Here is a 22558-nt window from a genome sequence, read left to right as displayed (position 1 = left end):
AATGCCAGGAGCTCACAAAGTAGAATTGTCGCTCTCGAGACTCCACAGCTTAGAGGGAGCATTGCTGGTGCCACCCTAACCTTACAGGAGGCGAGAAAGGACTTCACCTGTCCCGACTTTGGCCTCTACCCACCACAGACAGCAGCTGCCGGTGCCAAGGCGTCGCCCATTCGTGCCAGAGAGAGCCCCTCCCGTCCCATGTGCCGAACTTAGTGTGGTGGTGGTGGCACCCAGACAGAGCCGGATTTACGCATAAGCTAAATAAGCTACAGCTTAGGGCCTCGCAATCTGCTGGGGCCTCAAATAAAAACACAATATAAAAAATGATTTCAAATATTAAAAAGGTGTATAGATTTTAAATTTTTCTGAGACCAGCTGATGTAATTTAAAACAGTAGGGGGCCTCTGGGTTTTGTATAGCTTAGGGCCTCAACAAGTCTAAATCCGGCCCTGCACCCAGAGATCTGCTTTGCATGGGGGGGGGGGGTAGGCTGGAGCCCGAGACCAAGCCCGTCCCACACACACCGCCCAGGGTGAACAAGCCTTTCCACTCCAGCCTGGCATTTCGCTCAAACCCCGCTGCGTTGCAGGTGGCACGAAAACCTCCCGGGCCCGGGGATGGACGGTTTTTGTCCACGGCAAGAAGCCTCTTGCTTGGGGACCTGGGGGGCTTCCCCGAGGCATTTGGGGTGGGGGGCGCAGAGAGACCCCCCTCCCCGAGAAGCAGCAGCCCAGGCGTCACGGGGCGGTGGGGGTTGGAATTGGCTTCCCCGCGAGGAGAGGAGGAGGAGGAGGAGGAACCTTTTTCCCTCCAGAGGAGGAGGGGGGGGGGGAGGAAGGCGAGAGAGGGAGTTCCGGGCGGCGCCGAGGCGAATCCGACGCCGCCGCGGAGGCTGTTGGGCCTGGCAGGGGAAGAGGCGCTGCATGAGGAGGAGGAGGAGGAGAAGGACGCCCCCGTTGCTCTCCTGAGGCGCTTCCTCCCGCGGCTGCCCTGCGTAGGAGCCGGTGAGTGCGGCGGGAGCGAGAGGGGAGGCGGCGTCGGGCCTCAGCAGGCCTCTGAACCCCAATCAGGGAAATGGGGGGAGGGGGAGTCGGCCACGGGGAGGGAGAGAGAGAGGGCGCCTCGGCCTGCTCCAGCCGCCGCTTCCTCCAACCCCGGCTGCTTCCTCCTGCACGGAGGGAGGTTGCCTGCCTGCCGGCCTCTCTTCTGCCGTCCCGGGTGGGGGTGGGGGGACACCGAGGCCACCTGCGGGAGGGGAGCCGCGTCGTCGTCTCCTTGGCTTCTCCCACCGCCCTTGAGAGTTTGGGGGGGAGGGAGCTCTGCCTGGGAAGGGGAAGCGGGCTGGGTCACTACCCCCTATAGATAGGGGGCAGTGGCTGGGTCGGGGCCTTCCCCCCACCCCCTATATGGCCTTCCCCGGCTCTGAAAGGGGGGGGGGAGAATAGGGAGGTCAGCCGGGGGGGTTGGGAACCCCCTGGAATTACAGCTCATCGGCAGACTACCGAGATCAGTTCCCCTGGAGGTTCTGGAGGGGGGACTCTGTGGCATTGCGCCCCCCCCCCCCACCACTGAGGTCCTCGTCCTTCCCAGGCTCCATCCCCAGGAGTTTCCCAGCCTGGATCTGGCAACCCTGCCCCCCCCCCAGCCCCCAATCCCTGGCTGGGGGTGGGGGGGACCTGGCAACCAGTGTTTCCTCTAACTTGCGGAGCCTTCAAGGTGACACTGGGCTTTTATTTAGTTTTTCTGTTTCAGACTAACACAACTACCACTTTGCAACCCACAAGGGGAGACTTCCTCCCCAATATTGTTTCCCACGGTTGACTTCAGCCTGTCCATCTGCATCCTCAGGTGGGTCATAGAGTCCCTCCTGTTGGTCATGGCTCCCCTTAGGAAAGCCATATTCGTTTGGTGTACTAGTTAGGAGTGTGGACAAATGTTCCCTCTAAGCTGTGGAGTCTTGTGAGCAAAAATTCTACTTTGTGAGCTACTGGCACTAAAGTTGTGAGCAAGCGATTTGGCTGCTGCATCAGTTGGTTTGCTCTGGAGCCCTCCTTCCTGAGCGAAGACAAAAATGTGTGAGCCGGAGGCTAAAAAACTGAGCTAGCTCACACTAACTCAGCTTAGAGGGAACACCGTGGACTCTTATCTGGGAGAACCGGGTTTGATTCCCCACTCCTCCACATGCAGCTGCTGGCGTCGCCTTGGGTCAGTCACAAGATCTCTCGGTTCTGGAAAGAGCTCTCTCAGCCCCACCTACCTCAAAGGGTGTTTGTTGTGTGGAGAAGAAGGGGAAGGAGATTGTAAACCACTCTGAGACTCCTTTGGGTAGTGAAGGTGGGGTATACATCCAATCTCTCTCTCTTCTTGCTTTGTGCTTGTTTTGGGAAGGTCTGTTTATTCTTTTCTTTAGGGACTAAACTCTTTGGCCTGTGTACAGAGGCATTGTGGACACGTGATGGCATATAGCTCACTGGAGGATGTTCCTAAGGAGAACATGCCCAAAAGTGATGGTTGACTTATTCCAGGACAAAAGGGCTAGTGTGGTGTGATGGTTAAAATGGTGTGCTGGAAACAGGAAGACCCAGATTTGAATCCCCACTTTGCCTTGGAGACTTGCTGGGTACTTTGGCCCAGTCACTAACTCTCAACCAAACCTACCTCACGGGGTGGTTGTGGAAAGAAAATACTAAAGAGGGGGAACATGTACACTGCCCTGAGCTCCTTGGAGATGAGAAGAAGGTGAGATGAAGAAAATTAGAAAGGGTACGCTACAGTAACCATTGAGATTTTTCAAATTGTTCTGGGAGATGGATAGGAGAGCAATTATGCATACAATTATGGGAAGGATTTTTTGTTTTGTTTTGTTTGGCACAGGCCATGATGTTACTGCTGAGCTGTAAACTGACAAGTAAACGTTTGCCACTTTGGTTCCCATTTTATTGTTCACATCCAGTGTAAATGTTCCTAAGAGGTAGAAAATAGTGGAACCAGACTTCCTTTTGTGACTTTGTGCTGGTTTTCTTTTTGCAGCAGTGCTTCTTTGGGAGCCAGTGAATTACCTGCAGAAGTTCTGAAAATTAGATGGGTGGGAACTTTCTCAGTAATTTGGATGGGAGCCCCATGTAAGAGCAGGATGTGAGTGTCAAGGTCCACTTTGCCCCCTGAACCCTGGCAAGGAAGTGGAGGGTGATTAACACTCAGTCTCTTTCTGTTGACTAGCTGCTGGACAGTGGACCAGGAAGAGGAGAAAGGGAGATCTCCTGGCACCTGGAAGGCAGCCCAGGATGGTGGGGTTGATAATGCAGGGCCAGGTCACCTCTTCGTTGTGGCACTGGCACTGAGGCTGCAAAGAGGGTTACACCCTTGGGGATTTGGCAGAATACTGCACTGATCCTTAAAATGGGCTGCTGGACAGTATCTAGCTAGCCGGCTGCAATAACACTATTAAGCCCAAAGTGCTGGATGTCTGATAGCATGATCACTTGCACTCCCTCCTCAGCGCAGGCTTTCCAGGTTATTAGTTGTCCTGCCTACCTAGTTTTCAACCTCATAGCATAGATTTATGTTCTGTATGTATGTTGCAGAATTTATTCGTAAATGAGATTAGGCCTTCGTCTTGAATTGGCTTTAGCTTGTATTCTTTCGTGCAGTGACCGCACAAGACTTTGCTGCCTAGCTAGTACTATATTCCTTCAAATAAGCATTGCCCTGCCTATGCCCTTTATGTATGTGGAACTTAAGGATAGAGCCATAATTTGATTTCATGATGTTATAAGCAATTACCTTGACACAGAGAGTACTCCATCTTTCTGTGTTATACCTCTGAGGATGCCAGTCACAGCTACTGGCGAAACGTCAAGTCCTACAATGCCAAGACCATGGCCACACAACCTGGAAAATCTACAGCAGCTAATTAGATATTTTGCTTGCTGGTTAACAGCTTGCTTCTCTCTCTCAGGCCTTGGACACAGGCTGACAAGACAGCAGTCTGGGATGTAAGTTGAGAGAATGTGCAAACTTTCCTTATCTGTATCTCTGGTTTTAACAGTTCTACTTGCTAACGGGCTTTAGGAGCAGAGCTAATAAAAAGGTTTAAAGAAAGGGAGTACCAGTTTGGCAACCAAAGCATCTGGGGCTTTTAGTTATCCTTCCTGCTGTCTATTTCTAGTGAAAGATTTCTGCATTTCCGGCTTGGTGTCAGGAGAAAGAGGAGTGCCTTGCATCTATGATGATTTAACCATGTTGTGATATAGTGGGCACCCGGAAGTCTGGTTGGGGCCGCTTAGGGCTATTGAGTGGGAATTCCCCAACAATGTATCATACTGTTCAAGAATGAGCTCTTATTTACAAACAAATGGAAAATGCCAAACACTTGACTTAAAACAAAGGGCCCTTGATAATTACAGGAAGAGACCTCTGTGTTCCTTGTCAGGTAAACAATTGCAGATGAATGTAATACAGCCCAGACTGGGGTCAACCAATGGATTTGTGCCAAGTTAGATGATGCCCCCTTACCTGTAACGAGTGGGGCCTTCTCTGTTTAGTTACCAGCACCTGTGTCATTTTGGGTATATAATCTTCTGCCCTTCCTGTGGGAGGCTTTATGAGCTATGTATGTATTGGTTTATGAACTATGTATTGCTCTATACTGTATCTTTGTTTATTGCAATAAAACATCTTAGACTCTTCTTCCACACTTGGACTTCACTCGTGTGTTCTTCATCGGGCCTGGGACACATGAGCCATGATTTGTGGAACACATATGATCATAATTGACATTCCAAGAGACAGGGGTACCAGGTCCGAGTTTAAACAGGGGCTGGGTCTTGTCAAGCTCATCACATTCCTAAATGACACCTACATTTGATACTATAGACCACAGAAAAGTATACATTGCTTCATACATTGCTTGTGTTTTTGTTGCTGGGGGCTGCATGCCAACCGGTGATTCTATGTGGGTCTTGGCAGGCAGGCAGAGTATATTCCAATTACATGTATGCAGTGCACCCTATCTGAAGTATTGGGTTTTTCTTTGTACCGTACTCAATGCGTTAAGATTTTTCTTCTGCACATTTCTGGACTTCAATAAATAGTTCCAGTGTTGCAGAACTGTCTTTTCCTTGAAAAAGATTCAGTCTCTAGCCCATCTCCCTCCAGCCCATTGGATTCTGGTAGGGCCTGGGTTCCCAGGTAACATTCCTGGGCTCAGGAATTCCCCAACAATGTACCATACTGTTCAAGAATGAGCTCTTATTTACAAATAAATGGAAAATGCCAAACACTTGACTTAAAACAAAGGCTTCACTTTGAGTCAAATAACACCTTAAATCATACTTAAAGAGGCTGAAATGGGATTTCTTTACCTTTTCAGGCTGGTCTTCAGGCTGAGCGGTCCAAGTCTACACTGTTGATACTTTTAAAAGTCGTGTCTGCAAGAAGCCTGCATTAGCTCATTTACACAATCAAGCCAAGAGACAGGTACGATTTAGACTGTGAACGAATCAAGCTTTCTTCTAGTGCTTTGAATGTTGGGCTTTGTTGAAATTACACCATTGTCATAACCGTGCCTTAACTTCTTTTATGGCTTCAGTATGACTTCAACTCCTGATGAACTGAAGAAACAGGTCAGTCTCCTCCTTTGTCTTAAAATACGTTGTGGTAAATACAGCACCAAAAAGAAACTTCCTTGGCAACCGTTATAATGTCTGCTAAATCGTGGTTGCAAAAATATTTCAGACTTCTAAAGTTTCAAATTCCTGGGCATCAGGGCTAAAAACATTTTTCTAAGCAACTGCTATCTCCCAGCCCCCTTTGGAAAACTGGAATATCCCCCCCCCCCAATTCTGCCAAATACCTTTCAGTGGATTTCAGCAAGATGATTACACTATCTGGCTGGTAGTTCTGAAAAGAATGAGGCTTGCTCTTCTGTACCCTGTTGGACAAGATTACAGAATATCTGGAGTGAATTGTTGCCACTCTGTTGGTGATGTCTGGATTTACCACTCTTCGGCTGACCTAGAGAAAGGTATGAAACCTTTCTTCTCTGCCATTCCGGATAGTCTCACTGGTTTCCTGTCCGTTGCTGGGGTTCAGTACCGGGTGCTGGTTCGAAGCCCTTTGCGACCTGGAACCTGCATACCTAACAGGCCATCCCTCCCAGTGTGAACCTGTGGTCCAGCTTCAGTCCTCCTGCCTGTTCCTCCCCTGCTCACCTGTGTAGGGCTGGTCACGGATACCTTTGGTGGGGTGCTGCCATCCCTATGGAACTGCCTTCCTGAAGATTTCGGAAGAGACATCCCGTCCCAACAAGATTCCGGAAGCAGAAGCACTATTTTGCCCTATGAGGCAAGACTGTGCAGATGCCTCTGCAAAGAACCTGACTCTGTTCAGCATATTCTCTTAAACTGCCTGCTGTTTACTTAGCTACGTTTACACTTGATTAGTCCTCTCCTTCAACTCTCTAAGGCTGCGACCAATAGAGGTATTGAGTTCTTGCTAGCGGACAAAAACCACGAAGTTACTGAGCAGGTGGCAGAGATCCTGGCAAATGTACTCAGGGGCCAAGCAAAAGAGGAGAGGGAAGAGGAAAGGAGGTGGAGAGTGAGCGAGAGAGATAAGGCATATCTATCCTCTTTGGATAGTTAAGATTCTTATTGTAACTGTTTTAATTACTGCGATACTTGAGATTACTGTTCCAAACTTTTATCATTTTGCCCTATTATCTTTACTGTATACAGTGTTACAATCCGCTGTACTCTGATTGTTTCTCTTTGTTGACATATGGGCTGATTTGTACTGTTATTCTTTCTTTTTAAAGTTATTGTTATGCCAGTTAAGGTTATTGGAAATTGAATTGAAGTGGGCTGTTAGAAGAGCCAGTTTGGTGTAGTGGTTAAGTGTGCGGACTCTAATCTGGGTGAACCGGGTTTGATTCCCCACTCCTCCACTTGCACCTGCTGATGTGACCTTGGGTCAGTCACAAGCTCTGGTACAGCTGTCCTTGAAAAAGAGCAGTTTGTGTCAGAGTTCTCTCAGCCCCACCCACCTCACAGGGTGTCTGTTGTGGGGAGGGGAAGGGAAAAGGAGTTTGTAAGCCGCTCTGAGACTCCAAGTGAAGGGCGGGATATGAATCCAATCTCTTCTTCTTCTTCTTCTACTTTTGGTGGTGGTAATTTTGCTACTTTCTGGCTATGGTCAACTGGTTTGGAAATCTATTTGGAAATCTTGATAGCTGGCACTTTATCGTCTTGGCTGTTAATTGTATTGTGCTGTGACTAATTATTTTGTTGCTGGAGCCTTGTTTTGGAAGTCATTTTGAGCTCCTTTGATGGTGGAGAAGAAGGATATAAGTATTTAGAATGAGTATGTGAAAATAGTTTGAAATTTTTTGAACTGACATAGATCTGAAACATTCTGTAGGCGTGCTTTTGAAAGAGAGTTTTTAAAAGCACGGCACCTGGTTGTGCAAACATATCATCATACACCATTGGCTTAAAGCCATATTTTGTCCCCTGTGAAAGGCATTACTTAAGCCGTGCAAATGTAATTGGTGGTGTATATACATGCAATGATGTGAAATTATGCTGGTCAGGTTGCAGCATTCACTAGGGTCTCTGTTCTCCAACTCCTATCGGATGATAAGGTTCTAGCCTGTTCTGGGTTGAATTGAGCAAATAACTCTCAGTGTAGGACTGCCGTTGGTACTCCCTGTGGATTGCTCCTGCTCACCTTGTTTGGCTGCAATTCAAGGTTCCAGTATCTTCCTTATAAATAAAAGCCAAATGGTGGTGGCACTTCTCTAGAACATTCTACACGCTCTGGAATTGGTTGGCGCCCTGGTGTGTCACTCACAGGGCGTCTCTCTCCATTCGCTGTGCTGCTGCCTTTGTGGATGTCCTCCTGCCCACGGAGGCAGTGACCACCCTTTTGCCCTCAGTTTTCTTCGAGCCACGGCCCGGCCCGGGTGCTCCACTGGCCAGACACCCTCACTCGGCCTGCAGGCCTCAGACGGGGCCATGCCATTGTTGCTGAGCCGCAGCAGTCTGGAGCCGCCACCAGCCAAGAGGAGGCCCAGGCTGACATACGCTGGCTCTGCCCAGCCGCCTGGAAAGGCACCGGGGGTGGCCCGTTCCCTCACACCTCCACCGTGTGGTCTGCAGATGAGGGGAGATGGTGCTGTGCCACCGCGCCTGAGGCCGGCCAGGGAGCCAGGCCCAGCCTGTCCTGTCGCCCCATGGTGGGGATGGATGAGGCCAGGCGGCTTGGCCCGCCAGGGCCTCGAGCGCGCAGAGGGAGGACTGAGGAGAGGGGTCCGGGGAAGGAGACGCGAGGCCACAGCCGCCCGCCCGAGCTGCCACCCATTGCAGGGAGAGGGACGAGCCTGGTCCGCTTGCCCGGCTGGGGCCTCGCTTGGCCGGGGGTGGCGGCGGGAGCGGCCAACCTAGGCACCGTGACCCGCCGAGGCCTCGACCCCGCGGGGGGGAGTGTGGACTGCTTCCCCGAGGTGGGGGTGGCGGGAAGTGGATGGCGCCCTGCACCTGGCCGACCTCACACCCATTGCGGGGAGGGGCGAGCCTGGCCGGCTTCCCCCGCCAGCACCTTGATCGGGCAGGGATGCCCTGGGGACAGACGAGGCCAGGTGGCTTGGCCCGCCACAGCCTCAACTGCACGGCAGGAGGGCAGAGGACGGGGCTGGGGAAGGAGACGCAGGCCCGCAGCCGCCCACCCGAGCTGCCGCTCATTGCAGGAAACAGACAAGCCCGGTCCGCTTGCCCCAATAGGGCCTCGCTCGGCCGGGGATGGTGGCAGGAGCGGCCAACCCAGGCACCTTACCCGCCGAGGCCTTGACCCCATGTGGGGGGGGAGTGTGGGCTGCTTCCCCGGGTTGGGGAGACCGGGAAGTGGATGGCGCCCGGCCGGCCTCGCGCCCATTGCAGGGAGAGGGGTGAGCTTAGCCGGCTTCCCCCGTCGGCACCTCAATTGGGAGGGGGTGCCGGGGGGACAGACGAGGCCAGGTGGAGGAGAGGGGGCTGGGGAAGAGGAGAGGGCAGAGGAGAGGGGGCTGGGGAAGGAGACGCGGGCCTGCCGCCGGCCGCCCAAGCTGCCGCCCACTGCAGGGAGATGGACGAGCCTGGTCCGCTCGCCCCGCTGGGGCCTCGCTTGGCTGGGGGTCGTGGTGGGAGCGGCCAACCCAGGCGCCTTGACCCGCTGGGGCCTCGACCCTGCGAGGGGGAATGCGGGCTGGTTTCCCAAGTGGGGAGGGTGGGAAGTGGACGGCGCCCGGCGCCCAGCCGGGCTTGCGCCCATTGCGGGGAGAGGGGCGAGCCTGGCTGGCTTCTCCCGCCGGCGCCTCGAGCGGGTGGGGGTCCTGGAGCCTTGACTGTGCAGAGCAAGGATGGCCAGCTTCGCCATGGGGGGGGGGGCTAGATGGAGATGGCGACCCGCACCCACAGCTAGGCTAGGGGCCCGTTGTCTTCAGTTCCACAACGGGCATTCTTCCTAGTTGTACCATAAAGCCCTAAATGGCTTGACACCTTACAACTAGAATGAACTCCTGGTCTTTCTCCTGGCATGGTTTCTCATGGCCCCCAGCCCGTTCCACACTATGCTGATTGCCACTTCTGATTGGCAGGCTGGGTGACAGGCTGGGTGACAAGGAGATGTCCTCTCATCATGAGATGCAGTTTGTGGCATATTCCATACAAAAGATATCCCAGGCGATGTGGCAGCTTATTCATGTCAACTGAGTAATTTACTCCGCTACTAATCCAGTCTATATCGGAGAGTTTTAGGAAAGATTCCCAACAATTCTCAAAGCAAAGCTGTTACTGCTTCTTAACAGTGCAGTTCACCTGTACCTATTTCACCCACATGCATTCCTTTTTTGGGGGGGGGGGGTACTGTCTGGTTATGAATCACACTTGGGCATTTCTGAAATAGTAGCAAGCTTCCAAGATACTTGTGTGGGACTTCTAAGTATGCTATTTTCTGACTGCAGCTTGTTTTTTTTACCCTTTATCAGATGTACCTGTGACTTAGCATGGCTCTCACTGTATGTCCAAGCGAGGGTTTGATATTGCCCTGCTCACCAGGTGGGAGGCAAGTCCCAGGCCACAACAGGTGGCTCAGCAAGGGTTCTAGGATTCCCGTTCAAAGTCATAGTCCAGAATCATAGCCCAGGGTCAGGTAGCAAGGTCCCAAGAGCTTAAACAAGGCAGGTAGCTGGTAGGATTGCCAGCAGGGTTGCAGACGAGTTGCTCCCACACTGGCCGCAGCCTCATATTGGGAGTTTCCCTAAAGGTGTTGCTGGGTCTCCCGTTGGGCTTCTCCTCACAAGCTGAGTCGGCATCTCTACTCGTGAGGAGTGCTGGAGCCCAGATCCTGTGGAGACTTATCTGTCCTATCATCGCTTTAGCAGAGGTGAGGCCTTGGGCTGCCAGGCACTCCTGTGCCTGGTCCGTGCCTTAATCCTACCCCCTTTGGCTTCTCTGCTCCTGGGGTGCTTCGGAAGACTGTGGAGGGTCTGGTCGTGGGCAGGTCCATGCTGGGACCTCTAGGCCTGAGGGCCCTACTGGCTCAGGGGGAGGTGCCAGTGCTGGCTCAGGGTCTCTTTGGGAAGGCATCAGAAAGTCTGTCGCACTGGGAGTGTCTGCGAAGGTGGGGCTTGGGGGCAGGTTGTCCTCCTCCTCCTCCTCCTCCTCCTCCAAGGACTGTTCTTCCTATGTTAACCCAGGGCGATCCATGACAGATATGCCGTTGGGCCTCAGTGGCTCTTAGTCCTGTATATCTTCCCTGTTTGGCATAGCTGGGAGCAGTCACCCTCTTGAGGATGCAGTGTTCACGTTTTAGAAGAACACCAAAGGCACCAAGTGTTTTCTTCCCTCCTAGAGCTTTGCCAAGGTCTGGGCTGGACACCTGCATTGCTGTCAAAATGTTATTAGCTGTCAGTTAAGTGGGATTTCAGAAGCAAGGATGCTTTAGTTAAAGTATTGACACTAGTTGTTTAACTTCCTTGAGACAAAGGAGAGAATGCCTGTTACGTTAATCTTTAAAACCTTTTCTTCCCCCCCCCCAAGGTGAAATAACATAGGAGTTCAGTGGCACCATAAAGAAAATGGCGAAGATGTTAAGAAGACAGTGTGCCTTTTGCCCAGAGGATGAAGAATGTTCCATTATGTATATCGCTGAAGGACAGAATCTCGCAGTTCATCAAGATTGCTTGGTGAGGTTTGCAGTGGCCTCCTTACCTGTGAACGATAAAATGGCTGGAAAACTGAAAATGCCCAAAGATCTCTTTTCGAGGCAATTCATGACAATTGCCTGTAATTGATGCATGATGTGCTTTGTAGTGATAGACGTGGAGGTTAGAGCACTGTCACAGACCAAATAAAAGTGGCTAAGAGGGTCAGGATGGTGGTGTCATTAAGAACATAAGAGAAGCATATGCTGGATCAGGGCAATGGCCCATCCAGTCCAACACTCTGTCACACAGTGGCCAAAAATGCCAGGTGCCCTCAGGAGGTCCAGCAGTGGGGCCAGGACACTAGGAGCCCTCCCACTGTTGCCCCCCCCCCCCCCAAGCACCAAGAATACAGAGCATCACTTGCTCCAGACTGAGAGTTCCTGTCTATACCCTGTGGCTAATAGCCACTGATGGACCTCTGCTCCCTATGCCTATCTAATTCCCTCTTAAAGCCGTCCATGCTTGTAGCCGCCGCCACCTCCTGTGGCAGAAAGTGGACAGGGGGAACACTTCATTGCCACTGATGTAGGGAATCCCTGGTGGTTTAGAGGCCAGGAGATGGAATCAGAGCAGGCATGTTGCCTCTCTTTACAGCGTGAAATGGACTTCTATAACAGCCATGTAGACTGGCATGACTGAATAGCAGAGAAGACACCTGTGCCAAGTCTTTTTGACGGGGGGAAATCTAAACACTGTACAGCTTCACTGTGTACCAGCAGATCCGTAAAAGTCTCTGAACTGCTGATCAGGTTCCACTGATGAAGATGTGTTGGGAATTAAGTAACTAATGCACCTTATTGGCCTTGCCTTTTATGTTTTTTCATATGTGAAAGCATAACACGAAGAGAAACCTGGGAGAGCATCACACTCTTCACAGAACAATTTATTGGTGGTCCCTGGCCCGAGAGATACCTGGTTGTCCTCAGCCAGGGCCTTTTCAGTCCTGGCCCCGACCTGGTGGAACTCTCTGCCAAATAATATCAGGGTTCTGTGGTATCTTATGCAATTCCTCCGGGCCTGTGAGGCAGAGATGTTCCGCCAGGTTTTTGGCTGACAGCGGCGGTTTACATGATGCCTGGCACCCTGCCCGTATCCGTGTTCCTTGTGGAGTTTACTCCCTCCCCGTGCTTACAAAGCACCCCCAGACCAGATATGGGAGGGGATAAACATTTTCGCCACCTGCTTTTAGTTACTGTATAACATGCTGGGTATGGTTTAATGTTTTTATGGTTTTAAAATTTGTCCATTGTCTAGAGCCCCACGATCATGGGGATTAGGCAATAAAGAAATAAATAAAATAAACTAAGGCAACGGGAGGAGGTGAAGTAGGGAGATGAGTGGCAGATCTTTTACGCTGTCTGTGATTCAATAATCACAGAGCATGAGGGGTGACATGATTGAGGTTTATAAGATTATGCATGGGAAAGAGCAGGTAGAGAAAGAGGTACTTTTCTCCCTTTCTCACAATATAAGAACTCGTGGGCACTCCATGAAACTGCTGAGCGGTCGGGTTAGAACGGATAAAAGGAAGTACTCCTTCACCCAAAGAGTGATTAACACATGGAATTCACTGCCACAGGAAGTGGTGGCGGCTACAAGCATGGACGGCTTCAAAAGGGAATTAGATAAGCCTGTGGAGCAGATCTCAGTGGCTATTAGCCACAAGATATAGATAGGGACTCTGGGGCAAGTGATGCTCTGTCTTCTTGGTGCTTGGGGGGGGGTCAACAGTGGGAGGGCTTCTAATGTCCTTGCCCCACTGGTGGACCTCCTGATAGCACTGGTATTTCTGGCCACTGTGTGACACAGAGTGTTGGACGGGATGGGCCTTTGGCCTGATCCAACATTGGCGTCTCTTATGTTCTTATGTTCATGGTTATTACAGAGGGCCCATTCAGACTGTTAAAAAGCCTTGAGTAGGATTTGTAACATGGGGCGGTGTGCCCCACTTGTTTCTTCTTTCTTCTCCTACCTTAGTGTTTTGCATGGCCTCTACTCCAGTGGTGAAGTTACAAGTGAGGCCAAGTCTGAGACAGTGTGCTATGGATGCATCCAGTGGAAACGAGAATGGGAGGCGGAGGGTATCTAACCTATCTTCCTGCTGTGTGCATCCTCAGTATGTCTTTCAGGCATGATTGGGGCTGCAGCTTCATTGCCAACTGAGGCCTGGTACAGCTGTTCGTGTTCTGTGGCACTCTAGGCTGAAAGGGCTGAGTTGTGCATTCATCAAGATTCCTTTCGGGGAGGGGGGCGGATTCCCTGTAAAAAGATTCACTGAATTTGAAGATTTCCCAAGCTGGGATGACTTTTCTCCATACTAGGAGATATATATTTTTTAATGATGCTTAAAGGTGAAGGTCTTGCTCACATAGAGATTGACATGAGAAATTGACGTTGTTATGGGACCGACACAGAAATCTGAGATTTGGGGGAAATCTTTGTCACGTTTTCCAAGTCAGTCCTTTGAACCCAAAGTCCCTTGAATCTGATTTATAATTTTAAAAGGTAGGAATGAAGTTGATAGCAACGCCCTGAGGGCGCTAAGTTTCTTTGACTTGTGTGGCTAGCTGATAAACCACACAGTAAAACAATTATTCAGGCAGTTGTTGTTGTTCAGTCGCACAGTCGAGTCCGACTCTTTGCGACCCCATGGACCAGCTCCCTCCAGGCCTTCCGGTCTTCCGCCATCCTCTGAAGTTTGCTCAACTTCATGTTCGTTGCATCGATGACACTGTCTAACCATCTCATCCTTTGCCGTCCCCGTCTTCTTTGACCTTCAATCTTTCCCAGCATCAGGGTCTTCTCCAGTGAGTGCTCCCTTCTCATTTGGTGGCCAAAGTATTTGAGCTTCAGTTTCATTATCTGGCCTTCCAGGGAACAGTCAGGGTTGATTTCTTTGAGGATTGACTGATTTGTTCTTCTTGCAGTCCAAGGGACTCTCAAGAGTCTTCTCCAGCACCATAGTTCAAAAGAATCTATTCTTCTGTGCTCGGCCTTCCTTATAGTCCAACTCTCGCAGCCATACATGACTACTGGGAATACCATTGCTTTGACCATGCGGACTTTTGTTGGCAGGGTGATGTCTCTACTTTTTATCATGCTGTTTAGGTTCGCCATCGCTTTCCTCCCAAGGAGCAGGCGTCTTTTAATTTCATGGCTGCAGTCACAGTCTGCGGTGATCTGGGATCCCAGGAACGTGAAGTCTGTCACCACTTCCACAACTTCCCCTTCTATTTGCCAAGGAGTGATGGGGCCGGATGCCATGATCTTAGTTTTTTTGATGTTGAGCTTCAAGCCCACTTTTGCGCTCTCCTCTTTTACCCTGAGCAAGAGGCTCTTGAGGTCCTCTTCACTTTCTGCCATCAGAGTGGTATCGTCTGCATATCTGAGGTTGTTGATCTTTTCCCCAGCAATCTTAATTCCCGCTTGTGATTCATCCAGGCCAGCATTTCGCATGATGTACTCTGCATATATATTAAATAAGCAAGGTGACAGTATACATCCTTGTCGTACTCCTTTTCCTATGCTGAACCAATCAGTTGTTCCGTATCCGGTTCTAACTGTCGCTTCTTGGCCCTTATACAGGTTTCTCAAGAGACATGTGAGGTGGTCTGGTACTCCCATCTCTTTAAGGACCTGCCATAGTTTGTTGTGATCCACACAGTCAAAGGCTTTAGCATAGTCAATGAAGCAGAAGTAGATATTTTTCTGGTACTCTCTTGCTTTCTCCATAATCCAGCGAATGTTGGCAATATGATCTCTCGTTCCTCTACCTCTTCGAAACCCAGCTTGTACTTCTGGTAGTTCTCTATCCACGTACTGTTGAAGCCTAGCTTGTAGGATCTTGAGCATGACCTTGCTAGCGTGTGATATGAGTGCAATTGTGCGATAGTTTGAACATTCCTTGGCATTGCCCTTCTTTGGGATTGGAATGTATACTGATCTTTTCCAATCCTGTGGCCACTGTTGCGTTTTCCAAATTTGCTGGCAAATTGAGTGCAGCACTTTAACAGCATCATCTTCTAAGACTTTGAATAGCTCAGCTGGAATACCATCACCTCCACTAGCTTTGTTGTTAGCAATGCTTTCTAAGGCCCATTTAACTTCACATTCCAGGATGTCTGGCTCGAGGTCAGTGATTATACCGTCGTGGTTGTCAAGGACATCGAGGTCTTTCTTGTATAGTTCTTCTGTGTATTCTTGCCATCTTTTCCTAATCTCTTCTGCTTCTGTTAGGTCCCTACCGTTTTTGTCCTTTATCATGGCCAGCTTTGCATGGAACGCTCCCTTTATTTCTCCAATTTTCTTGAAGAGATCTCTAGTCCTTCCCAATCTATTGTTTTCCTCTATTACTTTGCATTGTTCATTCAGGAAGGCCTCCTTATCTCTCCTTGCTGTTCTCTGGAAATCTGCGTTCAGTTGGGTAAATCTTTCCTTTTCGCCTTTGCCTTTCGCTTTCCTTCTTTCCTCTGCTATTTGTAAAGCCTCATCAGAAAGCCATTTTGCTTTCTTGCATTTCTTTTTCTTTGGTATGGTGGTGATTGCTGCCTCCTGTACAATGTCACGAACCTCCGTCCATAGTTCTTCAGGCACTCTATCTATCAAATCCAGACCCTTGAATCTATTCTTCACCTCTACTGTATATTCATCAGGGATGCGATCTAGGTCAAACCTGAATGGCCTTGTGGTTTTCCCAATTTTCTTCAGTTTAAGTCTGAATTTTGCAATGAGTAGCTCATGATCTGAACCACAGTCAGCACCAGGTCTTGTTTTTACTGACTGGATAGAGCTTCTCCATCTTTGACTGCAAATTATATAATCAATCTGATTTCGGTGTTGCCCATCCGGTGATGTCCATGTGTAGAGTCGCCTCTTAGGTTGTTGGAAAAGAGTGTTCGCTATGACCAGTGTGTTCTCTTGACAAAAGAATTTATTCGAATAAAGGAACACCTGACAGCTTGTAGATGTTCAGTGAACAAATACAGGGAGCAGACTTATATACTTTTCTTGCTCCCCCCCAACTTTACATCATTGTTGACATCATTCGCACATGCTCAGTTTAGATTTCTTTGGCCAGTCATCAATCACATATTTGACAAACAGGATGTTACTTGGCTGCCTCTCAACTCTACAATGCAGTTGCTTGTCTCATTATATTGATTTATACATCTGTTCATTTTCTTGGCTGCCTACATAGACTCCTTTCACCTTTGAATGAATTCACAGGCTGAGTTCATTTTCAGTACAAAACTTAGATGTTTTCTTTACAAAAATGGTTCTCTTACATTAATATATGCATATGAAAGTATAACAATATTCTTAAAACATTTTATAAGCTTATTTTCACTAAGGGTATACAAAGGATACATTGAATTACAGAATTATAGCACTTATTTTAAATATTAACTTTCTATGAGCACTCTTCTAATATTGTAAAGTGATCTATGACATAAAGCTTTTATAGATACACTGAATCTATCAGTTTTCATTTTGGTCCATCAGAATATTTTTGGTAATTTTATAAAGCTTCTTTTGTCCAGATTGAAACTTCTAATTTGTAAAATGTAGTATCTAACCAGCAGGGGGGCCCCTTTTGTATAATACAAGTTCTGTACTTTTTAATTGGCTTCCAGGTGTGCATGATTTATTGTTTTGTTTTCTTAAACCTTTTGGAACATCTCCCAACTTTCTGTTTGTTAGTAGCTCATTAATTTCAAACAGAGTTCCTTAAAAACTTAACTAGTTTTTTTTCAAAAACATTTTATTCATAAGCCTTCATCAGTTATAAACATTCAGAGATATTTACTCTTTTAAACTATTCTTTGCTATTTTCCCACTTTTCTGTAAAAGCCCATAATAACTTAAAAGAGGGGATTTTTTTCTCTTATAGTGTACACCTGTCCTTTGGTTCACCTCAGTTAGGCTCTTCCTTTGTAGTAAAGGATGGAACCATAAATTTCTAACATTGGTAGTGGTGCTTTCCAATTTGAATTACTGGCATTGCACCAATTCAATTAATTAAGTAAAGCTTTTTCAAACAAGCAAACTGTTTTCTGTGTTATAATAGGCTGTAAAAGGCAAACATATAGATATAGATATTGCTTATAGACTCCAATAGTTCAATATTGATATGTTAAAACATGAAAGAAAGAGAAACTTAGTATGATTTTCTCTTATTTAAAGTTACTAAAAATCATAAACCGCTATAATAAACTTTTCACCTCTTTCTTTGAAGTATAAGATTTCGTCATAAATCTTGGGCTCTGACAGGTGGAAAGTACGTCCTATTTGAAAATTGGCTGACTGCCTGAGACAGAAACACCTGAAGTTAAAAGAAAAACTCCTTTGCTATCAATTAAAATTCCTTTTCTTTGACGCAAGGGCTGGAACATCTAGTTGGGATGGTTCACCTGCTCATTAGAATATTCTTTGCTGCCAATTAAATTTGATTTAAAACACCTGTCTTCTTTACAACTCTGCTTAGTGGGAACAGGTTGTTAATTATCCAGGAGAATCCCAAAGAATTTCTTCCAAAGATTCCTGGAAATCAGCAATAATCAATAGACGATCATTTGAACACTTGAATGTCCCCTACAAAGTGAAAGTGTTGGCAAGTGTTCTGAAAACGCAAGAAGGAAGTCTGTTCTTCTCTGTCCAGTAAGAAATATCGGTATACTTCAGTAAAGTTCAAAATTGGAGCAGTCATTTTAAAAAAAACAATAATACGCAAGGACCTAATGCATGGGATTACTAGGAATAACTATAATGGGCTCGGGGCATGGTCGGAAGGCATATGGTGAAGCTTGGAAGGCCTCGGTCTGAGCAGTGTCTGGATGGCAGTCTCCTAGCAATCCTATGTCAGCTGCCTCCACTACCTTGATGGGAAACGAGTGGGATTTAAATGTAATACCTGGAAAGCCAACGTGGTATAGTGGTAAAGAGCAGCGAACTCTAATCTGGAGAACTGGGTTTGATTCTCTGCTCCTCCGCATGAAGCCAGCTGGGTGGCTTTGGGTCAGTCACAGTTCTCTCAGCCCTACCTACCTCACACAGTGTCTGTTGTGGGGAGCGGAAGGGAAGGAGATTGTAAGCTGCTCTGAGACTCCTTTGGGGAGAGAAAAGCAGAATATAAAAACCAACTCTTCTTCTAATGTAAAATATTAAGAATAGTCTTATGCATTAGATCTGGGTGTATTATGAAAAATTGACTGTTCTGGTTTTGGCCTTTATGGTGTGTTTCACATTTTTGGAATTCTCCAGGTATTCTGAGAGGAAAAACTGAAGAAGGGGAGGCTGTGGATTTTATGAAATGGTTAGATAAGTCTTAGGCTGCTCTAGAGATGTATAATTTCCAGAAATTTTGAAGCCATGGTAAAAAAAACCAACCCTGGTGTTTTTTCCCTCTGGAAAAATATTGGGAAGTTTGGGAGAAAATTGAAGCGTACATACTGCTTACTGTCCTGTCAAACCTAAACTATTTTTTTTTTTGCTTTAACAACATAAAATGCAGTATTTATAAACTTAGCATATAAAATTGTAATATTTGACATATTTATGGAATTTGAAAGTTTTAAGTGCATTAGTTTTGCACAGGTACTTAGAGAAAACTGCAAGATGATGTGCCCTATGCTAACTTAGCACACATGTACCTTAATTTTTGCTATGTGGTTAGAGAAAGAGCTACGTTCTCAATGGAAGTTTCCATTTTCCTCTGAGGCTTTGGTGCACTTTCTCCCCCATAAGAACATAAGAGATGCCAATGTTGGATCAGGCCAAAGGCCCATCCAGTCCAACACTGTATCACACAGTGGCCAGAAATACCAGTGCCATCAGGAGGTCCACCAGTGGGGCCAGGACATTAGAAGCCCTCCCACTGTTGACCCCCCCAAGCACCAAGATGACAGAGCATCACTTGCCCCAGAGTCCCTATCTGTACCTTGTGGCTAATAGCCACTGATGGACCTCTGCTCCATATGCTGATCTAATTCCCTTTTGAAGCCGTCCATGCTTGTAGCCGCCACCACTTCCTGTGGCAGTGAATTCCAAGTGTTAATCACTCTTTGGGTGAAGAAGTACTTGTAGCCCATCTCTTTCTGATCTCTCCCCCCTGCAAATCAGGGCAGTCTTTTTACCCAGTCTGTAAATATGTACAGTGGCTTATGGTCAGCCTCATCAGGTGAAAAGGAAAACAGAAGGCGTACAACTGTTCGGAAGCAATGAACAGTGTGCTTCTAGGTGCAGAAATGCATCTTGGATTTAAGAGCTGATGTATGTCTACAGCATGCCCATCTTGTATTTAAAAGTACTTCACTCATTTTAAAAGAGAAAATATTTCATAGGGAGGGTTTTAGTTTTTTTAGTACTCCCCCAAATTTACATTTTTTTCCATTGGAAGAATTGTAAAAACCCCTCTGAAAAAAGGGGGGGGGACAGTTTCCCCCCCAAAAAAATATATTCTGGGTTTTTTTCCTCCTGGGCCTTCATATCTCCAGGTTGCTCCCCTCCCTGTAGCCTTGCACTGGCTGACTGAACCACAGAGTCCAGAGGTGGGGCAGATGTAAGGCCGCCTCTGGGAGCAGGTTACCTCACTTCTTCAGGTTCAGGTTTGGAGTGGGATGAGGCGAACACAGGTAACGTGCCTGATTCTTAATCAGTCCACTGGTCCTTCAAGATCAGTATCGCCCACTTAGACTTGTAGCTGCTCTCCAGGGTCTTCCACATGACCTGCTTCCTGATCCTTTTCACTCCGTATGCTGGCGACTGTACCTGGCAGCTTCTGCATGCCGAGCAGATGCTCTGCCGCTGAGCTATGACCTCTCCTGAGCAGCTAGAAGCTGCCTTGCAACGAGTCAATGAGGTCTTGAACAAATCCTCAATTTTCTAGGCGGCTGGAAGTGAATGAGCCTTTTTTATTTATTTATTTATTTATTTTTAAATTTATATCCCGCCCTCCCTGAAGGCTCAGGGCGGCTTACAAGGGGCATAAATGCCAAAGTTAAAACAATAAAACAATACAAAACAGCATAATAAATACAATTCACTAAAAATTCATTCCACGGTGCTCCAAAAATAATCAACTATAGGTTCAAGATGGGGTTCCAAGACAACTTATGCTAGGCAACAACAGTGATGATAATACTAAAACCCGAGAGTGTCTGTCGTTCAGAGTGGTTGACGGTGGATGAGCGAACTCACAAAAGAAACTTCTGAATCAAAAACCAGCGGATTTGAATCCCTCGCAAATTCTGGTTGCTGTTTCTTACGGCTTCATTTTAATAAGACCTGCAAAATCATTATTATTATTTTAACTCTTGTTTCTTTTCTTCTTTTTTAGTTATATTCCTCTGGATTTGTGGAATCCGAAGAACACAATCCTGAAAACCTCGACATAAGGTTTGATGTGGCCTCGGTTGTGAACGAACTAAAGAGAGGGAGGAGGCTGGTGAGTCACCTACTGATAGCCCTTTAAAAGTTAGCTGCTGAAATTCCTCCGGCCCTCCCATAGGTGGATCCTGCAGCTGACTTGCTGCCAGAGTGGTTCATTTTGTCTCAAGTGAGATTAGTCCTGTAACGATTTCATGTTTATGTGTGTGTGTGTCTTTAAAAGTTTGGTTTATATGGCTGTGTGGGACAATCTAGAATGCTGAAACAGGCAAGTGGTGTGATTGGTGAGTGACAGAGAGGGGGAGGGGTTTTGGAATGGATGCTGTGTGGATGATTTGAGTGTCTATCAGGAGTGACTGTTAGAGTGGGGAGAGTTTATGATGACAGGTGAGAAAGACAGTTAGTGAGATGACTGTGGAGTAAAACAGAGTCAGCAGAGAGTGCTGTGTGAAAGCAGTTGTTATAAGTTCTGTCTAGTAAAAGAGTTAAGCAGTTTGTTCTTTTAAGGTCTGAGAGTTAAGAGCTGGGCATGAAAGAAAGTGACCAGCAGTTCTGTGTTGAAACAAATATAAGCTGAAGTTGAATGTATAAGAAACAGTTAACATATATGGCCTAAGGAAACTATTGTTACATAGTGACATGCCCAGAGCCCTGTCAGTGAAGAGAAAAGTGTGTGAAACGGCAAATAAATCTACTTTTATTTAAGATAACAGTTCTGAACGAAATTCCTCAGGAAATAACACATAGCCCTTCATGAATGCCTAGACCCTGGGCCACATTACCAAACCAGAAGAAGAAATATATTATAGTAAGAGGCTGGGAAAGCCTTAAATTTCCCTGGTGGCGGCGAGAATACCCTACAGAGTAAAAACATAAGAAATTTTAAAGGTAAACCAGACCTCCCCAAATAAGAGGTCGTCACAAGTCCCGTCTCAGTAAGAGTAGTTGGGTGGTGTGTGCATTTTCCAGATTCTAGCAGACAAGATGGCAGTCTCTTTGGGGTAATTAGAATTTGGAGGGATGGGAAGAAACGGATGCTGAACTGACGGGGGGGGCGGGGCTTGGCTAAGGGCGATTTCCTCGGAACCCTTCACTACTATGTATTTATTTATATCCTGCCGTTTTGTCCTCACAACAACCCTGCGATGTAAGTTAGGCTGAGAGTGTGTGACTGGCCCGGGGTCACCCAGGAATCTTCCATGGCAGAGTGGGGAGGATTCGAACCTGGGTCTCCCAGATTTTCCTTCAACGCTTTTTAACTTCTATAACACACTGGCTTGCTACGCCTGAAAAAAAAAAAATCGTTATTTCCTAATGACGGCTACTAAACGTCAACGAAGTAATATAAATTATAAATGTAGTTAAGGCCCTGCGATGCCTGTTGTTGCAGATATGTAATTTCTGTCGCAAGAGAGGAGCCACCGTTGGGTGTGAGGTGAAAACCTGTCGCAGGAGTTACCATTATTTCTGTGCTCTGTGTGATGACGCTGCCATAGAAACAGATGAAGTGCACGGCATTTATCGGTATTTAACAAAACCTATTCTGAATTCTGTACCGCCATCAGTATTTTACCTTGAGTGGTCTCTGCCATTTATTTGTGATTTGGAACCATCACTTATGGTGTCTAATAATAACGCTTTCTGGTAAAAGGAGTCTGTTTAATTGGCTGGGCGATATCAGTGGATCCCACGGTGTCATGAAACGGAGCCAGTCACCAGCAGTGTAAGTCTTTGGTTATCTCCAGATAACCCAGGCCAGCCTGGTCTTGTCAGATCTCCGAAGCTTAGAAGGGCCAGCCCTGGTTAGTCTTTGGAAAGGAGACCAGCAGAGAGGTACAGGGTTGCTATGGCAACGGCAGGCAATGGCAAACCACCCGTGAACGACCCTTGCCTTGAAAGCCATACGGGGTCGCCATATGTCGGCTGCCACTT

At 47.5% G+C, this 22558-nt stretch overlaps 1 protein-coding gene across 6 annotated transcripts in view; it reads left to right on the top strand.

Annotated features, from left to right (window-relative positions):
• The first annotated feature begins 867 nt into the window (after positions 1–867).
• LOC107119302 (PHD finger protein 11-like) overlaps positions 868–22558 on the top strand; it is a 37371-nt gene continuing 15680 nt past the window's right edge. For 4 of the 6 annotated variants that reach the window (XM_015421774.1, XM_015421773.1, XM_015421772.1 and 1 more), the window contains exons 1-5: positions 868–1004; positions 5372–5478; positions 11076–11221; positions 20577–20684; positions 22017–22150. In XM_015421774.1, the coding sequence (XP_015277260.1) occupies positions 11114–11221; positions 20577–20684; positions 22017–22150 (350 nt within the window). In that variant the 5' untranslated portion in view covers positions 868–1004; positions 5372–5478; positions 11076–11113. Of the gene's footprint in view, positions 1005–3958; positions 3996–5371; positions 5479–5590; positions 5625–11075; positions 11222–20576; positions 20685–22016; positions 22151–22558 lie in introns of all 6 variants that reach the window. The other 2 variants (XM_015421770.1, XM_015421771.1) reach the window with 2 other exon arrangements.

Source organism: Gekko japonicus, unplaced genomic scaffold (genome assembly GCF_001447785.1).
Source record: "Gekko japonicus isolate JY-2015 unplaced genomic scaffold, Gekko_japonicus_V1.1 scaffold4368, whole genome shotgun sequence".
Lineage (NCBI taxonomy): Eukaryota > Metazoa > Chordata > Lepidosauria > Squamata > Gekkonidae > Gekko > Gekko japonicus.
Note: the sequence above shows the minus strand (reverse complement) of the source record. Positions and strands in the feature narration are given on the sequence as shown.